The following is a 19,467-nucleotide window of genomic DNA, read 5'->3' as shown; positions in this document are numbered from 1 at the left end:
TCCCACTGATAGTAACATGCATACGTACATGCACAAACATTAGACTCATGGTCTCTAATTTGAAGATAACTAGTATGAAAGCCAGAAGAAAATAAATAAAATGTCTTGCAGCTAGACCTGATTGGGAATTTCAGATGTTTTGAAAACAAAACTGAGAAAAAGAAATTAGTGTTCAGGTCCCAACACAGCAAAGCACATAGGCACTTCATCATGTGCTTTTGATGAGCTGGGGCGGACGCAAGGCTCTAGACATTACTAAAAGAGATAAAGAGGGAATCTAAAAATATATTTGAATATTCAATTTAGATGAAATATTAGATCTTTCAAACACTGGAACAAAGTTAAAGGCGAGCTCAAAGAGGAAAAAAATCCTGAAGAGGAAGCAGAGAGTCTCAGCTATCAGTGAGCTTCTTGGAGGCTGCTGACTCCATAACAGGCAGAAGGTAAAAGGAACAGTAACACGATTAAGGGTGAATGAGGGACAGATGATCTGCTACACTGATACTGTCTTTTTTCTGTGTTCGATGGAGGGAGAAGCTGATGGATAGATAGTTTTGCATTTCATTGCTTTTCCTGATCTGATGTGTAGGGAAAAGGAGGAAAAGTTGTTAAGATACGCAACTTACTCCATGCCCCAATAACAGTTTTCAGCGATATTTTTTAGTGGCAACAGGTGAAACAGAGCACCAGGGAATTAAAAACTAGTGCTGTAATGAAGTAACTCAAAATCATGTACTGATAAAGTGCAGTGCAAGGGCAACACCAAAGAAGGTGATGAAACCGTGGTTCTCATGAAGCCCGTGGCAACATTTCCACTTATTTCCAAGCAACCACTATCTCTAGAACTAAGCTCAGATGGATGTCTTTTAGTCCTGATTTTAGTCCATCTCTTCCTTCAAAGTGTGAGCAACCTCTTTAGGGACACAAAAGAAGGGAGTAGGCATGATATCCTTGTACACGTTTGACATTCAGCTCCCTTCACTCAGTGATCCACTGGATGTTTCATTATCCTACAACAAGCAAGTGAACTTCAGCACAAAGCACTGAGATCTCCCTTTCTCTGCTCCACTCTCCTGCCCCCCTCCCAGCCTATACAGAGAGGCGTAAAGCATACATACTTCCCCTGGGGAATGTGGGTTCCCATCTCATTTTGGGAGAAAACTTAATCAATGCAGTTGCTTCAAGTGTGGGATGTCCAAGCATGAGCAAGAGTTCCTGCTCAGTTGTATAAGAAATCCTCATTCTTTATTTCTGGAAGGAAACCTTGGCACCCTGCAGAGCTGGGCACATAACGTGAATCCCAAGTGGAAGCAGGTAACTTCCTCAGAGTGAAAAAACAAGATCCCTTACCTGTATCTCCTGCTGGCTTAGACACCTGTTCTGCTTGTCAGATTTTGTGAATGCCAATTTCTAGGCACTTAATTCTACCCCCACATTAAATGGGAATGATGAATTCTAGTACAAAGCAAGAGCCTTAAAGGTAATACTTGGCAAAAGTTAATGTCCATTTTGTAACTAACTGGCCTAAAAGTGAATGCAATGCAATCTATGGGAACGCAAATCCCAAGTATTCCCATGCTACTATTGACTCTGAACTGCCTATTTTCACACAGAAAGGGAGTCAGTCTTAAAACCTTATGCTCAGCAGTGTCAAAAAGGCAAAAGAGAAGATTGTGAATTGTTAGGAAAGGTCTAGAGAAAGAGGTGAAAACTGTCTGTAGAAAACAGCATGGCGGGAAGCCCTGCCATGCCTACCTTCCTGAACGCCGTGTCCTGTTCCGGCCACTGCAGCTGGAACAGGATTCTGCACAACTATGAACAGCAGAGAGAAGGGCAGTGAGGACTGTGAGAGGGGTGGAACAACTGTACGTTGGAGATGCCTGCTTGGAAAGCAGACAACTGACAGGAAATATGACAGCAGCCTACAAAATTCCTGCCTACACAGAGAAGCTAACTTGGGAATAGATCGGTTATTTCCCACAATACAGGAATTAGAGGGAACCTAATGAGATTATCAGGCAAATGGTCGAAACTAAAAAAATAGGAAGCACTTTTTCACACAACACATAATTAAATGGAGACTAACTGCACACAGTATTGTGGAAGCCAAAAGTATGAACAGGATCAAAGGGGATTAGGCAAATTAATGGAGAACAGATCGAGCAAGGGCTATTAAAATAATGGTATGGATCCAACCTCTGCTTCAGGAAGTCCCAACAGGTAAATGAAACAGTACTTACAGCATACACAAGGTGACTCCACCTCGCTACAAAGAGATCATAAAACCAGTGAGAATGATTGCTATGATAAAAAAATTAGCTATTGGGGTAACAGCATAGGAAACAGGAATGAGGGCTCCTCTGTACCCTCCCAGCTTTGGGAAATCAGCTGTTCAGAGACTTCCTTAGCTGCAGGGGTCTGAGAGAGGGCAAAAGGCAGCTGGCAGGATGCAGTGTCAGCCAAGGAAGAGACACAAAAGGTTGGGAACTGCAACCCCAGAGCACTTTAACAGCCCTGCAACTGCTATTTGGATTCCTCAGCTCCATCTCCACTGTTCGAAACGTAGATCAAGGTTTGCAGTGCTCGCCCTGCACCAAGGAGCCACAAAGGTGCTGGTGATGGGGCCGACAAGGCCCTATTGCTTCCCGGAGCTCAGCTTGCTCCCTAACCCAGCATTGCACTGCCTTTGCACATACCAAGGGCTTCCTTGGAGCTACCATGGGGGTCTCCTACATAATGCTACACTGTGCATTGAAGACCTACCCTCAACTGAAGCCCAGCAAAGGTTAAACCTTTGTTTTAATATAAATCAAGTATGACTTGATTTAAGCAACTGTGGTAGACTAACTGTAATTTCCAGAGAATGTAAGAAAAACAGCTGGACAGAGTATGAGCATCCTTTGAAACTTTAGGTTCATTTATTCAGCTGGAAGAGAATCTATCACAGCTTCACTGACAGCACAGGATTCTGAAATGAGAAAAAGATGTATAAATACATTAACTGTTAGACAAACTGCTTAGAATTAGTGTTTTAAGTAAGATGATTTAGACCGACTGGTTAGCTTGCTGCTGCTTGTCTCTCACAAGGAAGTGAAAAAGATTTATTGGTCCTGGGGAGCACTGGGAGCAACACTCACATTTTGCAGAAAGCCAGAGCAAGCTCATTCATTGAACACCTGAATGAAAGAGAATCAATGACAGAAGTCAGGATGTGCTTTGACATACTCTAATCTTACACGTAGTTAGCTCTGGTTCTCCCCATTCACAAGGGATGGATTTAATTTCTGAAGCAAACAGTTAAAATTGCTTGGTCTTGCCTTGTAATCTTATTAAATGACAGGCAAGTGAGACTTGTATTTTTATGGAAAGCAGAAAGATGTGGGTAAAAGGTTTGGATTAGTGGAGGTCATCTTGTCCCTTGTCGCTGATGTATCTATTCCCACTTGGTTGATATTGTTCCAGCAGCTGTGCCACCTCAAGCTGTAATTTCAGCACTTGCAACAACCTAAACAGTATTGGGCTGGCCTGGACTCAGAAGATTGCTTGTGGAAAATTCAGACATCACAGAAGGTATATTCTTATCTCAAAATCAATTCCCCACGTGCTGTGGTTTAACCCAGCAGGCTGCTAAAACAACCACACAGCTGTTCACTCACTCCTCACCCAGTGGGATGGGTGAGAGAATCAGAAAAAAAAAAAGGTAAAACTCATGGGCTGAGATAAAGAGAGTTTCATATGTTAGAAAGGGAAGATGATAATAATAATAGTAACAGAATATACAAAACAAGTGATACACACCACAATTGCTCACCACCCACAGACCACTGATGCCCAGCTAGTTTCCAAGCCTCAGTCCTGCCCCTGGCCAGCTTCTTGGAAGTTACACACTGAGCATGACGTCATACAGTATGGCATATCCCTTTGGCCACTTTGGGTCTACTGTCCTGGACATGTCTCCTCCCAGCTTCTTGTACATCGTCAGCCTCCTTGCTGGCGGGGCAGTATGAGAAGCTGAAAAGTCTTTGACTTAGTGTAAACATTGTCTAGCAACAACCAAAACATTAGTGTGTTATCAACATTATTCTCATCCTAAACCCAAAACGCAGCACTATACCAGCTGCTAGGAAGAAAATTAACTCTATTCCAGCCAAAATCAGGACAACATAGAAGAGAAAAAAGGCTGTCTGTGGACAATTAAAAATTGCTAGGATTTGCACGTACAAGACACTGGAACACATTACAGTGAAATAATTCCTACAAACAATTTATCCATTTATAAAAGATGCATTTAGCTGAGACTGACAGAACATATCACACCTGCATGGATGTGGCCTTGAGGTGATGAAAGCAGAACCTCCTCTTGCTCAGGCAACATATTTCTGAAAATTAGCTGGGCTTCACACTGCCACTGAGGCAGCCTGGAGTGGGTGAGGGGCGGGAATGAGAGGGGCCCTGATGGTTCTCAGATGGTCTTACATTGTAGGAGCAGGTCCTTGACACCATCAAAGCCAGGAGCATGAAAATTTCGTGTTCTCTGAAAGGTGCCCTCCAGTTTTGGCAGCTCCCACAGCATCAAATCTGAGTATCCAAAAAATGATTCCTAATGTATTTCATGCAATAAAAAAAATCAAGTCTTGCCCGTGCTCCTTCCTGCCCTCATGAGAGATTGTCTCAAACAAGGCAAGTGATACTTTATTAACATCAAGAAGAAAAATACCAACGTGCTCAAGTCAATGGCTTCCTTTGTGAGAGTAAGGGGAAGCTCAGCCTCTCAGCACCTGTGGGAGGCAGGGAGTCCCAGGTGCTCTATATCCATGGGCGTCACAGGCCTCGCCGCACCCAGCAGCACCGCACAGGGACAGAGATGTTGTCCGGCACACTGAGGTGCCATCAATTATTATGGTGCATAAGCTTTGCAGGCAAAGCAGCTGAGGTTTCTGCAACCTCCCCTGTCAGCTACGCTACAGTCATTTTCAGTCCTACTACGTTTCCAAGCAATGCGCTATGAATTACTCCTGGGACACACTGAGGTAGCTGAAGTCCTTTTCTCTTATAGGCACCAATTGATCATGTATGCTCTTTAAAAAATGAAGAAAGAATTACAGAGTTGTTTTAAAGGATTGCAAAGTAAGTGGCTCTCAGTGTCAGAGGAATGCCCAGACATGTAAATGACAATTTCTTTGATAAAGTGACCAAGGTACTGTGGCTTTCCAAATGTCACAACACTTACATTGTAATTACTAGTAAGCTTTGCAATAGCAAAAGGCTTGCTAGAAGTGGTTCAAGCCTTGGCAGCATTTGTAATATGAGCATCCTTTGTTCAGTAAAAATTGGATTTCATCTTTTTTCCTAGCTTCATCTTTTTGTTACTTAAAAAATAAAAATGGAGCCATTGAAGACCATTCGCTAAAAAACCTTCCCAATACCCTTTTACTAAAGTCAGGTCTTTAGGAGTATAAAATTCCCCTTTCTTAAATTAAAGAGCTGAGCAAGAAGGATCAGCAATGAAAAACAGAGCTAACCAAGTGGAACAGCTAGGGCGTAAGGAAGGGGAGTCAATAACACTGTGGCTTTTTTCCCTTTTGTGCTAAGCCTAGTTTTACATTGCAATCCTGTCCCTCCATTCTATCTTCCCTTCCTTTGTCCACTTTATCCACTTCTTTTTCCTTGACACATAACTTGCAGGTATGACCATATAATTAAATGCAATTGAGTTGCACTGATTTAACTAATTACTACCTGTCATGTGCGCCACCTAAGTCAATGTTCTCCATTTCCTCATCCTGCCCCAACTGTCAGACAAAGCATGTTAGCTCAAATGTCAGGTTTAAGCTTATTTGGGTAACCCAAGATGTCCGAGGACATGCTTTATGCCAAAGCTGGTAGTAGGATAATTTCAGTGGTGCAGTCAGTGAGCAGCATCTTACACGGGTTACATACATAGTCACATCTGTAACCTCAAGATCTCTCTGGACATGAATTTGTTGCTTGTCTGGAGTGTGCTATGCAATGAGGCAGTGACATCTGGGTCGTGTTTTCACATGCAACTACTGCATAAATAATTAGCAATGAAAACACATGTACAGCGTATTCCTTTTTATGCTGCCAGCGAGTTGACTGATGCAGACGAGGCCAGTGTGACCTGAAATAAAAGGTGGATCCTGCCAACTAACAGGAAGAAATGGTTAATTTTAACACACAAGCTCAAAATGCCTCTGTGAAGATATTGGTCACATACACTTCACATCTGAAAATGATGGAAACTATGTAAAAATAAAATCACTACTGCACTGGAGCAGAAATGACAGCTTTGTCATAATAGTCCATCTCTCAACTCGCCTACCACAGGTGAAGATGAAAAACCCTTTACCCAAGTCAGATAACAGTGCAAGATTTCCCCTTGACCACAGTGGTTGATCAACTGATGGTCTGTACAGATTGACAGCATTTCTTATTTTAATTTTAGCAAAACAGTGTGGGTAAATGACTTAGAATTGTCTCATCTTCAATTTGATCATGGTTGATTGGAATGTCTCTGCTTATACAGATAACAGAATTAGTAGTCCATTAGTTAAGCAATCATGACTTCTATTCAAGCTCCCATACTATGATTACTTTACTGTATCTGACAATCTTCCCACAGCAGAGCAGGCAACATGCTGAATATCTTGCACAAGTTTGTTCTTTCAACTTCTTCCTGCTAGGGCAGCAATGTGTGTGTTTGAGGGATCCCTTCCAGTCTTGCACTCTTCCTCTTTTTAACTTGCCAGCATACATGCAAGAACTCAAGGTGCAGATAACCAGATGCCACCAGTTGCCTTCCAATGTTTTCCAGTTAATGATTTTCTGTCAAACCAAGATGACATTTCAAGTAGGTACCAACAGGGCTTGTCTCAGTCCCAGTGCTAGCCAGTCTTTTCATTAATTACTTGGTAGGTGAGCTACAGAGTGCACTTCTCTGAGCTGATTAAGTCCGCAAGCAGCTGGAAGGTGTACTGGTTTTAGCTGGGACAGAGCTAATTTTCTTCATAGTAGTTCACACAGTGCTCATAGTTTTGGATTTGTGACTACCCAAAGGTAATATCACACCACGTTTTAGTTAGTGCTGAGCAGTGCTTGCACAGTGTCAATGCCTTTTTTGTTTCTTATGCTGCCCCACTAGTGAGTAGGCTGGGGGTGCACAAGAAATTGGGAGGGGACACAGCCAGGACAGCTGACCCCAACTGACCAGAGGGATATCCCATTCCATATGATGTTGTGCTCAGCAATAAAAGGTGGTGGAAGAAGGAGAAAGGGGGGACATTGGGAGTGATGGCATTTGTTTTCTCAAGTATCCATTATGTGTGATGGAGCCCTGCTGTCCTGGAGATGGCTGAACCCCTGCCTGCTGATGGGAAGTGGTGAATAAATTCCTTGTTTTGCTTTGCTTGTGTGTGCAGCTTTTGCTTTACCTATTAAACTCTATCTCAGTCCATGAGTTTTCTCACTTTTACCCTTCTGATTCTCTCCCCCTTCCCACTGTGGTGGCTGTGTAAGGTTAAGCTGCCTGCCAAGGTTAACCCACAACAGAAGGATAAATGGGGTAAGAATTCAGAACAATTTTCCTAAAATGGAGAAATGATCCCAAATCACCATGGTGAAATCTGCAAAGACAGGCATGACATGCTACTGTTAGGAAGGAGAATTCAAATGCACAGATGCAAAATGAGGAGTGACTGGCCAGCCAGCAGCTCTGCAACAGGGACATGGGAGTTACACTGGATCACAAACTGGGTGTGAGTCAAGATGCTGTTGTGAACAATGCAAACTTCATTTGGAAACATGTTAACAAACATGTTATATGTAAGCCACGGAAAGTGCTTATTCCATCCTAACTGGCACTAACAAGGTCTGTGGTGGGTAGCTGGCATACATCTGACTTTCTCATGGCTGGTGAATGGAAACCCATGCCAGGCCTGCAGGGCCACCATCCTTCCACGTCCTCTGTGTCACTTTTCCTGGCCAGCTGTATCTCTTGGCCAGGTTGCATCTAAGCCTGCCAACCAGGAGTGGCTGGCTTAGATATAAAACCTGTCCAGAAATATTGAAAAAATTGGAAAATCAGTTCTCTCCTTTATGTCCAGATAAAAGCCTAGCTTATGCGTTTCCCTTGCCACAGCAGGCACCATCGTGTTGACAGGATCTGCCTGCCTGACCTCCCTCCTTTTCTGTCTCAAAACTTAAGATATGAAGCATAACATGATCTTGTACAGGAGGGAATAGAGATCTCTGAAGTCATCAAAAAGGCCAGCTAGTTCCATTTTAAAATATACCAGTTCTGAACTGATCATGAATTGGGACTAAAAACTACAGTACAGGAAATCTACTTTACTGCAAAATAAGTTGGCCATGGACTCACATTAAATTACTTCTTCTCTCCCTGGGGCATCTGGTGATGAAGCCCAATGTCAGTCTGCTGCTAGCGTGCTGAATGCAGAGAGCTGAGAGTGAAGGTTAGTATTTTAGCTTCTGTAGTCTGAACTTACAGAAACGTATCAGTTTGAACCAAACAAAATACATGCAAAAAAGCAAGGCAACAGGTTGAGTTCTGTCTTTGTAATTAATTGGTTTTTAAAAGGTTGACTGCTTGACACCCTATATTAATTGATTACAGGCAGCCTGCAGACGTAGTGTCTGAAAAGCAGCTTTTGCATGGTGTACTTTCTGAATTCCTGAGGCTGATCTCTTCTCCAGAGGGTATAATAAGAGCATTTTTTTCCAGTCCTTCAGAGACCAGCACTGACTCCATGTCTTGACTTGGTCTGAAGGGAATTACTGGATGCTTGAGACATTCAGTCAAAAAAAATAACAACCCAGACTGACTTTAAAGTGGCATTACTATTTGGCAAAAGAAAAGCTGAGGGCCTGTGAATCTTTCTGCTGCTACTGCAAAATGAAAAATAAACAAAAATGTACAAAATAAGATAAATATCCCTTTGCTTTAACTTGGTTATGCCCTCAAGTTACATGATAAAAACAGAAACATGCTGCAGATATCTGTTGTCTGCTATAACGTGCTGTTCCTACAGTACTGATGTTTGTCAGAAATGGCAATTTCATTTAGTTTATGTAAATCTTCTAACAGAGCTTACTGAAGTATTTCTGCACTGATGCTAGACACTTTAACCCACCTATTATGCGTAACTATAGAGAAAAGCAAGGAAAAATACCAGTACCTGTGTGATCGAAAAAAGAAACATGGGCACTGAAAAGTGAATATTTTCACAGGAAAGTTCAAACTTTATCTCCTTAAAACAAAACAACTGCACTGGCACTTGAGATACTTGTATCTTAGTGAATAATCTCTGTTGCCTTTTGGTGGTTTAAGACTTACTGCCTTGTGAATTCATAGTTGGAAAACCACTGAGGAAAGCAAATGAGTCCTGGACACTTGGGAGGCCAAGATGCCACCAACTCTGACACATTGCAAGTTGTTTCATTGTTTTCAAGGCATCCAGCTTCTCACTGTGTTTTTCTGCTGGAATGGTTTCATCCTGCATGTCTTCCTTCCTGGGAGTGGTGGGGCAGTGGCAGCCCCATGCCAGCTCTGTGTGTTACTGCTCCAAGGCAGAAAGTGGAGGACAGGGACAGGCATGGTATTTGCACTCTGGTTCGTTTTTTTTTTTCCACCTGTGATTGGGAATTGGGAGCTTGATGTTATGAGGGAATGAGGGATAAACCATGTTCATGAGGAACAACGCAAGGAGAGGGAAGAGGCTGTGATGGGATGCTCAGCTGCAAAGTTGTGCAGTCTGGGGTGGGGATTGGTCCCTATGATCCCTCAACAGCCGGAATGTGTCAATGTCTCCCATCAATACCACAAGAGTGCTTACATTTCACCCAACTAATCCAAGGAGATGCTTGCTGTGTCGTGTCCCCCCTCTCCCCGCCACACAGCCTGGCCCCATGCAGCCATCTGGTCCTGCGTGATTCCTTCTGCAGGCAGGGGAATGCCATGGGAACGCCAGGGCTGGGATGCTCACACGCAGACATGCTCTTGCGCACACACACGCCTCCAGCCTTCTGCTTCCAGCACTCCCTTGCATGCTCTTTCTTTTGTCAGTTCTACTTTCTTCCCCAAGCAGCACCAAGGATTTAGTAAAAGCCCATGGGTCCTCTGTGTTGTAAAATTAGGTTTCTACAGGTGCCAGAAGAATGCTGTGCCTTGGCATCCAAACAGCTTCGTCTCCAGTTAGTAGATAAACTGAATTTCCTCTTAAAGCTAAAGCACTCTCCATCTTCTTTTCCCCTGGATCTGCTTCCCCTTACAGCCACAGAATGCAGCACAGAACCACTCGAAACGGCATTAGAGAAATCCACTGCGGACACTTGAGAAATCCTGTGACAGCACTATGAGGCAGATAAGCAGAGGCGGGGGGAGAGGAGAGAGAAGAGGAATAGCTTTCGGAGACTGCTTGGCAGCAAAGTCAACGCTTGAAATATCTGTGGGGAGTTTGAAAGCATTTCCTAACATCAAAAATGCGAAGAAGAAAAAGAAATTTTGATCAATGGCTTATTGCCCTTGATCTAAGCAAAAGAATCCTAGCCAGTCAGAAATAACAGAAATCTGTTTTATTGTAAAGCTGAAGTTTTCTATGTTTTGACAGCTGGGGCTCACGCTTTTGGCTGGGTTATTTGCCAGCCTTAAAATATTCATCAGCGAGTTGCCAGGTTTTTGTCCTTTCAAACTGAACTCTAACGATGAAGGAGAAGGTGCTAGAGAGATTTTAAGCACGAGTTCTCTGCCCTAAAACAGAAGTTTGTGGCCTGAATTCACATGACCAGAAAAAGAGGTTTCAACTCCTTGGCCAAGTTTCTGGTGAATCACTTGCTGGTCACAGAGCCAAGATTCGCTTTCTGGAGCATGGGAAGCAGTGGCTCATTTGTGATGAAGACAGAGCCCTTGCCTTTATTGGGAGGAAATGGATTAACAGTATGTATTCTGTGCACAAGTCTTGAGACAGCTGAACTAGAATATTCCAGATTATAGCATCCTTACTGAGGAAGAAACTAGAACACATGTTAAACTAAAAAGCCAAATCTGACTCTGAAAACGATCAGTGAAATGTTTATGTTGGTGGCTCCAGGATCAGCTCAGGTGTCTTACAGAGTACCCAAGCAAATCAGTGTCACAGAACTTGCTCTTTATCTTTTTGATGCAAACCTTTATATTACTATTCCAATGTTCCATCCTCTTAATGCTTTCTATATTTTGATACACTTATTCTAAGAATTCAAACCAGGGTCTTCTGCTGTCATGCAATTTGTTCATTCTTATGTCTTGCGCTGCATTCACTTAGTCACTTGGTTGTTATTGTTCCATTTCATACCTGTACAACTCAGGGGGCTTTCTTAAGTGAACTGATTACAAAGTGAAAAATATTAAATCATTTCATATCTGCTAGGAAGACTGAATTCCTCTTCCAAAAATTCAGGGTCAGTCATACTGACTTTGCATCTGAAAAATCTACTTTCATCAATTCTGTCCTTAGCTTCCTTTACTTGTCCCAGGGTGACCACTATTTTTGTCATGTCATTTTATATCTACAAAGTCCTTGCAACTGCTCAACACTTCACTTTTGAGACTGATCTTCCATTTTCTGGATAAGGAATTAAATTTCTTTAGTAGATATGAAGAGATAACAAACCCTTTTCACTCAGGGACAAGTTAATACGAGAAGAAGTTGCAATGCAGAGACTAACACTTAGCAAGTGAAAACGGAAGGTGAACTACCGTGTAGGATCAGGTCCTTCAGGCATTTTCAGTTCTATGCACTGATAGCTTAAACAGACAGCTGTAATGTCAACTAAGGCCAAAGAGCATCTCAGAGTTTACAAAGTCAAATTTTCAATGGGCCTTTGATCTAGTCTCCAACCCTATGAAAGCCAGGGTGGGCGACTAAGCGTGCAGGTGGCAGGTCTGCACTGAGGGATGTTGCCTGGTGGGACCGGGCACTGGGCTGCAAATTAGGGGAAGACAGAGGAAGGCATTGGCAGAAAGGGGGAGCGGTGGAGAGGGAAGTCTTTCTGGTCACGTCTATACTGGTATATAAAACAAGGCCAGGATTTAGCATCAAACCATGGTCTGCATCCATTAACCACTGTGGGTTTAGCTTATATCAACTAGCATTCTCCCAGGACAACGTATGGGCATGGTTTGGGCCACACCACGTATCAGGACTGTTCTCAGTGAGCAGTCTGGATGCAGCCACTCTATTTTGGGTGGAAAAGAGAGCTTAGAAGTGTGGATGCAAGTCATGCAGGGACACTTGCAGGGCCAGAAAACAGACCTTGGCTTGTTCTATTTTGTAATGTAGTCCTTACATCAGGATCATGCCAAACATACTGTATCATTTGAGGAATGCAGCTATTTTGAGCAGAAGGACCAATATTTGAGAGAGTGAGTGACACTGGTGAGAACAAACAGATGTTTGGTGATTCAATCTTCACATGCAAACCTGTTGGTGCATGTTCAAAGTCATTTTCTGAAGATGTGTCTCGTGTTATCCTACCACCAGTAAACAGTGACCCAGTGTATTTTCCTATTTGTTGTGACTTGCTTATCCAGATCCTCTATTTATTCCAGGGACATGGTTACTAAATTTAAAGCTGCAAACGGATTTGTTCTCTCAGCACACTAATAAGAAAAAATTAATTTTACACTGCTGATTTTAAAATATTTCTATATACTCTGACTAGGTAAAACAGTAAGGAATTGGTGTAACTCAGTGATGAATTAATGGCTTGCCCACTAGTGCAAGCTCTTATTTTCCTCTTTAGCAGATATTAGGCCAGACATTTTGGAAGAGTTTAATCAAAATCCTCATCAAAAGCCAAATGAGTGGATTTTAAAGAAAGTTTAATTACAGTGGTCAAACCACCCAGCATGATTTGCTTGATTTGATTAACGTAATGAGGAGTACATTTAATGAGAAATGCATTAATTCATTCAAACAAGTGGTTTTATCAGAAGTATTAAGCATCAGCCCAGATTATGTACAGCGGAAACTATTACAGCAAAAATTGACTGAGGTCAAAGCAGTAGTCATGTCATAATTACAAGCTCTCAGCTGTAATCTACCAGTTGAACTTGGACAGTGCTCATCATGACTGAAAAAGCAGGGTTCCCATTTTAAAAAGCCCCCAAAACACAGGGTTTTGCTTCCATTCCACAGTGGGAATCTCCAGTCCTTTCTTTCAGATGTTCAGAAGATTCAGGAAGTGGGATTGAATTCTCTGAGTTTCAGGTGGTTACGTATGCAGACATTATTAGCAAATGGTGAAGTGAGAGCTCAAAAGGACCCCTTGATACCACCCCTCACCTTTAAAGGAAATGGATTGTTTCCCATTTGCTCTGTGTTTTACCTCCCTCCTGTCCCTGTAATATCTTTGGCACACTCCTGTTCCTAACTCGGAATAGAGTGACTTTGGGGGAGGATTATTATTTTCCTTCTGGGGAAGGAAACCTCCTTCTTGGAAAAGAAGAAAAATTGGCCTCAAGCAGGAAATATTTGAGAAAAAGAAGACAGAGTCTCCTTTACACCTTGCTCTCTTTGACTGCTTTCTTTAGACAAATTTCAGCCCCTATATTCCAATTTTCCTGTTTCAGAATCCCTGCCCATCGGCTTTACAAAACACCATTCACCTCCACCCTCCTCACTGGCACCCCTTCTGCAGTGCCCCCTGCTATATCTCCTGGCAGCTGCTAATGCTCTTCTCTCTCCTACGCTGCCCTGACCACTGTTACCTCTTTGACTTCTGCTGCACTCCCTTCCCTTTATTCAGTTCCCGACTTGTTATTCCTGTAGCGTCTGCGCTACCTCTGTGTGAGCCGCCTTTCCTGCTGCTTTGTACTGCGTCCATATAGCACTGAAACAGCTTTGATTTTCAAGTGCTTTACTTCTAAGCCTGCTCGGCTGCCTGAGCACTTTTTGAGCACTGTTGCACAGTGGACTTAAGGCACTACCTATCGCTCAGTCTTTCATCAGCTACCACCAGCAGTGGGCAAAGGAGAGCAGCTTTGAAACTTCCCTAAGCAGACAGGAGGCTGGTCAAGGAGCTGAGAAGTGGAGCATAAGCCCAGTTGCAGATAGGGTCCTCTGGGGGTAGGGGCATACGGACAAGTGAAGACTGGCACGGAGGCCATATTTTACCTCCTGATTAAGTCAGTAGGAGTATGACGAGTATGACAGTAAGACACTATTACTAGGGTGCCTAAATGAATGTAGGTGCCAAGGTTCACCTGCAGGTTTGGAAGTCTGGATCAAGACCTTCAAGAAATAAGCTGAAGTAGAGAACTAGAGATGTCAAAAAATAGACTTGAGGATTTATTTGCTATATTAATAGCAGATGAGCAAAAATTCCATTCCTGCTGAGCTGAAAACCATAATATTTAGGTTTTTATTTCTGCCACTTGCCTTTAAATCACAAGAAAATGAGTAAAAATTGGAATTGGAGTCCCTTGATTTTAGAGAAATCTTGGATATGCCTATATCTGACTGCTGTACAGCAACAGAAACCTGTGATATTGGCATATAAACATTTGCACAGAGGAAAGCATTAACAGTGACGACCTCACCAGTACTCAGCAAGGCTGTTCCCAAAGTAAAGGCAATTCCATCTTGGAACAAGCAACTTGAATAGCATATACAGATTTACTACAGCAGCTGCCCCTTGATGTCACATTTGGTTTCCTTGAGTGGAATCTAAGTGGGAAATCATAAAACATAAATTGGTAGCATATCCTATCTTAAAATACTTTTTCCCACTATCTCCCAGCCCAGCCTTCAAGCAGCCAACCAACCCTGTTAAACTTATCATCTGTAGAAAATTTCCCAAGGACCAACATATCTAACTATATCAGAATGATAAATGCAAAAATTGCAATTTATCTCCATAGCCCTCAAAAGAAACATCTTCTACAACAGAACTGTGAAAAACAATGGATCCTCAGCATGTCCATCCCCAAATGCAAACTACTTCTTCCTACGTACCATACACCCTCTGTACCGTAGTGAACTCACACTGACAATCAGTGTGTGAAAGAAAAATGTAGTTAATAACAAGACAATGTTTCCCAAAACAGCCATTCTCTATCTGATCATTCAGCCCTCACTCTCAAGGAAATCCTACAGAGGAAACTGGAAAGACTAAGCTGGGATTAAAATTAATAATTTGATGGGACACCAAAAATTGTTGATTCCGACAACAATGCTAATTTTATGGCACATTACAATTTACCTCAGATACAACTTGCTCTATCTACAGTTTCTCAGGAGATAATTACCTGTGCATGTCTTCCGTCCTGTGCTCAGTAGAGCTGAAGACCTTATTACTGCTCCTCTTACTAACATCCCCTCTGTTCCTTTCATCTCAAAGTACCTGACTGATTAATATAATGAAACTGAACTCAGATAAATTGCTTCCAATCTTTGCTTATCTGGCAGTTTGCTAGTTACGTCCCTGCTTCTGTTTTTTCGTCCCTGCTTCTTTTTTAGCCCCTCAGACTTGTCTGGTTTTTCCTATCAATCAGGTGTACTGATAACAGATATTGCCTCTCTCCACAGATATTCCTTCTGAGTGTTATGACTGTTCCCTATTTACAAAAAACCCTGCCCAACCAGCCTCCACTTTGGAAATATCAAGCGTGGTTCCAGATATGGCTCCAGTTCTGACTCACAGATTCCTTTTTGCATAGTTATTTGGCTTTTAGTCTGGCATTATCCAAGCTCTCAACTGCTTCAAAGAAATATTTGAGTTTATGCAAAGAATAGGAACACACATTAACTGGCCAAACATCAATCACTACTTCTAAAAGGAAAGGAAGCATTGACTCAGATCTTTCTGAAATGAAAGTGAAATATGACATGGAGGAGATTGAGGAATATATTGTTCAACACAGGGCAGTTATGCACCACTCAATCCAGTCAGAGATTAAAATTTTTATTGTCATTTCTCTCTGATACTTCCCAGGTACTGAATTGGTCTTTGGCAATGCTCATTGCAATGATGTAGTATATTATATGCTTCTCTTCGTCATCCATGGAGCTCAAAACCCCCATAACTTTACTTCCCTGCATCCAAATTCAGTACTTAAAGCTGTAACAGCTTGGGAAAAGTTAACCAGTATCTTAGGAAGAGACTCAATATAATTTTGGCTAGGAAATTTCTGGGTGCGGTCCCATATGAATTAAAATATATGGATCTATAGAATAGCATGATACGTTTTCGGAAGTATTAAATAAGCCAGTACACAAAGCTCTGAGGTAACGTGCAGGTCTACCACCTTCTGCCAAATACTATACAATTCCTTGGGCTCGCAGAAATAGCAGGTATTGTTCCGCTCGCACAGCACATAGTCCTTGATGCACACTTGGAAGTCATTCTTTGTAAACAAGTACCTAAATTTCACCTCCAGGGCAAAAGTTCTATACCCTTCTTCTTTCACCGGAAGACACTCAGAGAAAATTCAAGACAGGATTAAGGAAAGGATTTTAAAACTTGTATTCCTCATCTTGTGAAACCAGGGGTTATCTGTGACCCTGACCACACGTGAGACCTGCAACCTCAGCATTACCATGCGCAAAGTGAATGTTTACCCCACATGTGCCTGTCACCATGGAAAAGCTCAGGGATCATATGGAAAGGATATTTTTGCAGGTGCAAAGGAAAAGTAGGCCCCCACATCTCTTCCTCCTAAGATACAAACCAGGATCTTGCTTCCAGCAGGCAGTTTGTATCAGTGGGCTCTGCTAGGCAGTATGGAGATAATCCTTAGTGTTGATAAATGGGAACTGCTAACACAATGTAAACATTTGGTGAAAACAAAATATTTGCCAAGAACCTAAAAGGCTGGGTGCTTAAAGAAGTCCTCCATGCTGGCTTTCCTTAGCCAGGTGCACAAGGGATGGGCCCACTGCTGGCTCCTAAGAGATTGAATGTACAGTGCACCGTACCTACATCCCAGCGAGCTGTATTTAATTCCCTTCTCCCTGTTTGGCTGTGCCACTGCAATGAAAGGTTCTGCAAGAAATGGAGATGTTTCTGGAGCAGTAAAACAGCTCCTGCCGCTCACGAGCCTGTGTTTTACTATGCTTGTGGCACCTGCCTCGGGGCTGGTACCACCATCAGCTTCTTCCATGTAGCGATGCAGATGGCTTCTGACTTGGCCATCTGGTTTTGATGACCAAGACCCCACTATAACATCTTTCTGCACCACTGCAAATTTGCAGATCTGGGTGTCAATCATTGGAAGAAACACACACATTCAGCCCATTAGTGGCTCAACCTCATTTCCCACCCACGAGTGGGTAACGTGACAGCAGCGTTGAGGATGGTGAGGGAGAAAGGATGAAGCATGAAAATAATGTCAGACAAGTATGCCCAAGCTGGCAGGCGATGAAAACCAGCTTCCGTCCCTCCTCAAAAGCCCCATGGGAGGGAGAGGCGGTGGGAGTGCGGGGCATGACAGGAACGCGATGGCCCTTACCTTCTCATTCTTCCTCTCCTCAGCCTTTCCGGCGGGGCCAGGGGTGACAGGGCCACTCAGGGGCCCGCTGCCCGCCTCGCCATTGAGGTGGGCCGCGCTGACGTTCGGTGGCGTGATGGCGGCAGCGGCAGAGGTGAGGGGGATGAGGGGCCAGGCCCCTGGGGCGGGCGGCTGGTGGCCGTGCTGCGGGGAGACGGCGGGGTGAGGCCGGATGGCCGCTGCTGGCAGGCGGGAGGGCGAGCTGGGTGTCCGCAGGGGCGAGACCGTGGCGGTGGGCCGCTCCGGGGCAGGCACCGGGGGGTGAGCTGCAGAGGAAGGGTAGAGCACGATTAAGCCCCCCATGCACTGCCAGGCCTGGCCCTTCAGTGGCCATTGCTGCCACGAGGTGCCAGGGCCTGATGGAGAGCTAAGTTCTTAGCCTTAACCCAGGATATCTCAGCCTGCAAGTGTTTTCTGCTAAATCCTAGAAATCCCCTTCCTGGCTGCAAAAGGCCTGTCTGCAGCCACCAAAATGGCTGGTTCTTCCTAGTGATGTGACTGGGGAATGGCCTGACCATCTCTGCCCATGCCTGGAAATAAATAAAAAGCCTACTGTGTTTTTAAAATGCCTTATCTTGCTCCAGCTGAGCTGTTTTCCAAACCACCAGGACCCTCTCCTAACCTGATAGGTTTTGGAGCAACGCAATGTGGGACCTAAAGCCCAGATGATCCATGCTGACCTTGCAGACAGCAATTAAAAAGGAAGGTCTCTTGTTTCAGCCCTAACAAAATGATCAACAGCACATCACTGTGCTGCACAAGATAAATTAAGCAGAAATCCACTGGAGGATTTCTGAGTTCAGCCTCGTCTCTGCTAGCAAAGTCCCTAAGGGACTATGCAATGCCTTTTAGTCTTGCTGCCCCTGCTGAACAAACCCTGCCTGCGAGCACTAGGAACCAGGAATTAGTCTGTTTAATGATGACTGTGACACACTGCCGAGGTCAGCTCTCCAGGGATTTGGGAGCCTGTTGCATGCCTCATGTTGCAAAGAGTGTGGACAATGCTCCAGGTCCATTTCCACAGCGATATTGCCTTTGACTTCCAGGTTAGTTGATTGCTTAGGTGTAACCTACATACAGCTCCACTTCAAGTATGCACAGACCAGAAGCTGAGTCCACATTCAGACATTCTCTCACTTAAATGATTCAATAGTAGGACTGGCTGGAAAATGCCCATATCGCATATGATTTCAAGGTTTCATAATCTGGTTTAGTTCTGCCTCAGTGCAAATTTTGAACCTTTGAACATTGTTCTGAGCACAACCTACTCACTCACCCCACAATAGCCTCTACTCTGGTCAGGTCATTCACCTAGGGTGTGAAAACATAGGATCCAGTCACTGTGCTGTTCTCTGTGGAGAACTGGGCACCTGGCTATTCCCTTTGCAACTGGAGCCAGTACAGCTTCACGGCTGAAGTCTGCTTGAACTATGTCCATTCCTGACAAAAAGCTTTGAGTCCAACAAATCATCTTTTGTTTGACCCAGAAGCATTTTTCTTGAAAATTTCTGACCCAATCTGATCTGTGGTTTTCTTAGAAATTCATCTGAAGGATACATTTTTACGCAGGACCAGCTGGACTTCACTCAATCCAATGCTAGAACTCTCAAACCACTATTTTCTGTTTCTACGGTTAACAGCAGCACCCATTACTGGGGATTGAAACAATAAGGAGTGCCATTAATCATACTCACTATAGCAGCTGAGCACTCCTGCCAGGAGGGAATTCCATTCCCCAGCCTTATGCCCTATTATCCGAAGTGACACTGAACATGATAGGCCAGTGATCATCAGATTAGCACCTCCAAAGTTTACATGATTCTCCCTCATGGTAACTCCTTGGCTCTATAACATCTATTTTTATTAATGTTACTCATAGCAAATCAACCAGAATATCATTA

At 43.5% G+C, this 19,467-nt stretch overlaps 1 protein-coding gene across 3 annotated transcripts in view; it reads right to left on the bottom strand.

Annotated features, from left to right (window-relative positions):
• The window catches only part of SH3RF3 (SH3 domain containing ring finger 3), a 362,642-nt gene that overhangs the window by 121,381 nt on the left and 221,794 nt on the right, over window positions 1-19,467 (bottom strand). Inside the window, exons 8-10 of one of the 3 annotated variants that reach the window (XM_075739189.1) lie at window positions 17,528-17,832; window positions 14,698-14,744; window positions 2,953-2,968 (exon numbers count right to left, since the gene is read on the bottom strand). In XM_075739189.1, coding sequence (XP_075595304.1) covers window position 2,968; window positions 14,698-14,744; window positions 17,528-17,832 — 353 coding nt within the window. In that variant the 3' untranslated portion in view covers window positions 2,953-2,967. Of the gene's footprint in view, window positions 1-2,952; window positions 2,969-8,545; window positions 14,745-17,527; window positions 17,833-19,467 lie in introns of those variants that run through there. The other 2 variants (XR_012832907.1, XM_075739178.1) reach the window with 2 other exon arrangements.

The sequence above is a fragment of the Balearica regulorum genome, chromosome 1 (genome assembly GCF_011004875.1).
Source record: "Balearica regulorum gibbericeps isolate bBalReg1 chromosome 1, bBalReg1.pri, whole genome shotgun sequence".
Taxonomy (NCBI): domain Eukaryota; kingdom Metazoa; phylum Chordata; class Aves; order Gruiformes; family Gruidae; genus Balearica; species Balearica regulorum.
This window is presented reverse-complemented; position numbering and strand designations above follow the sequence as displayed.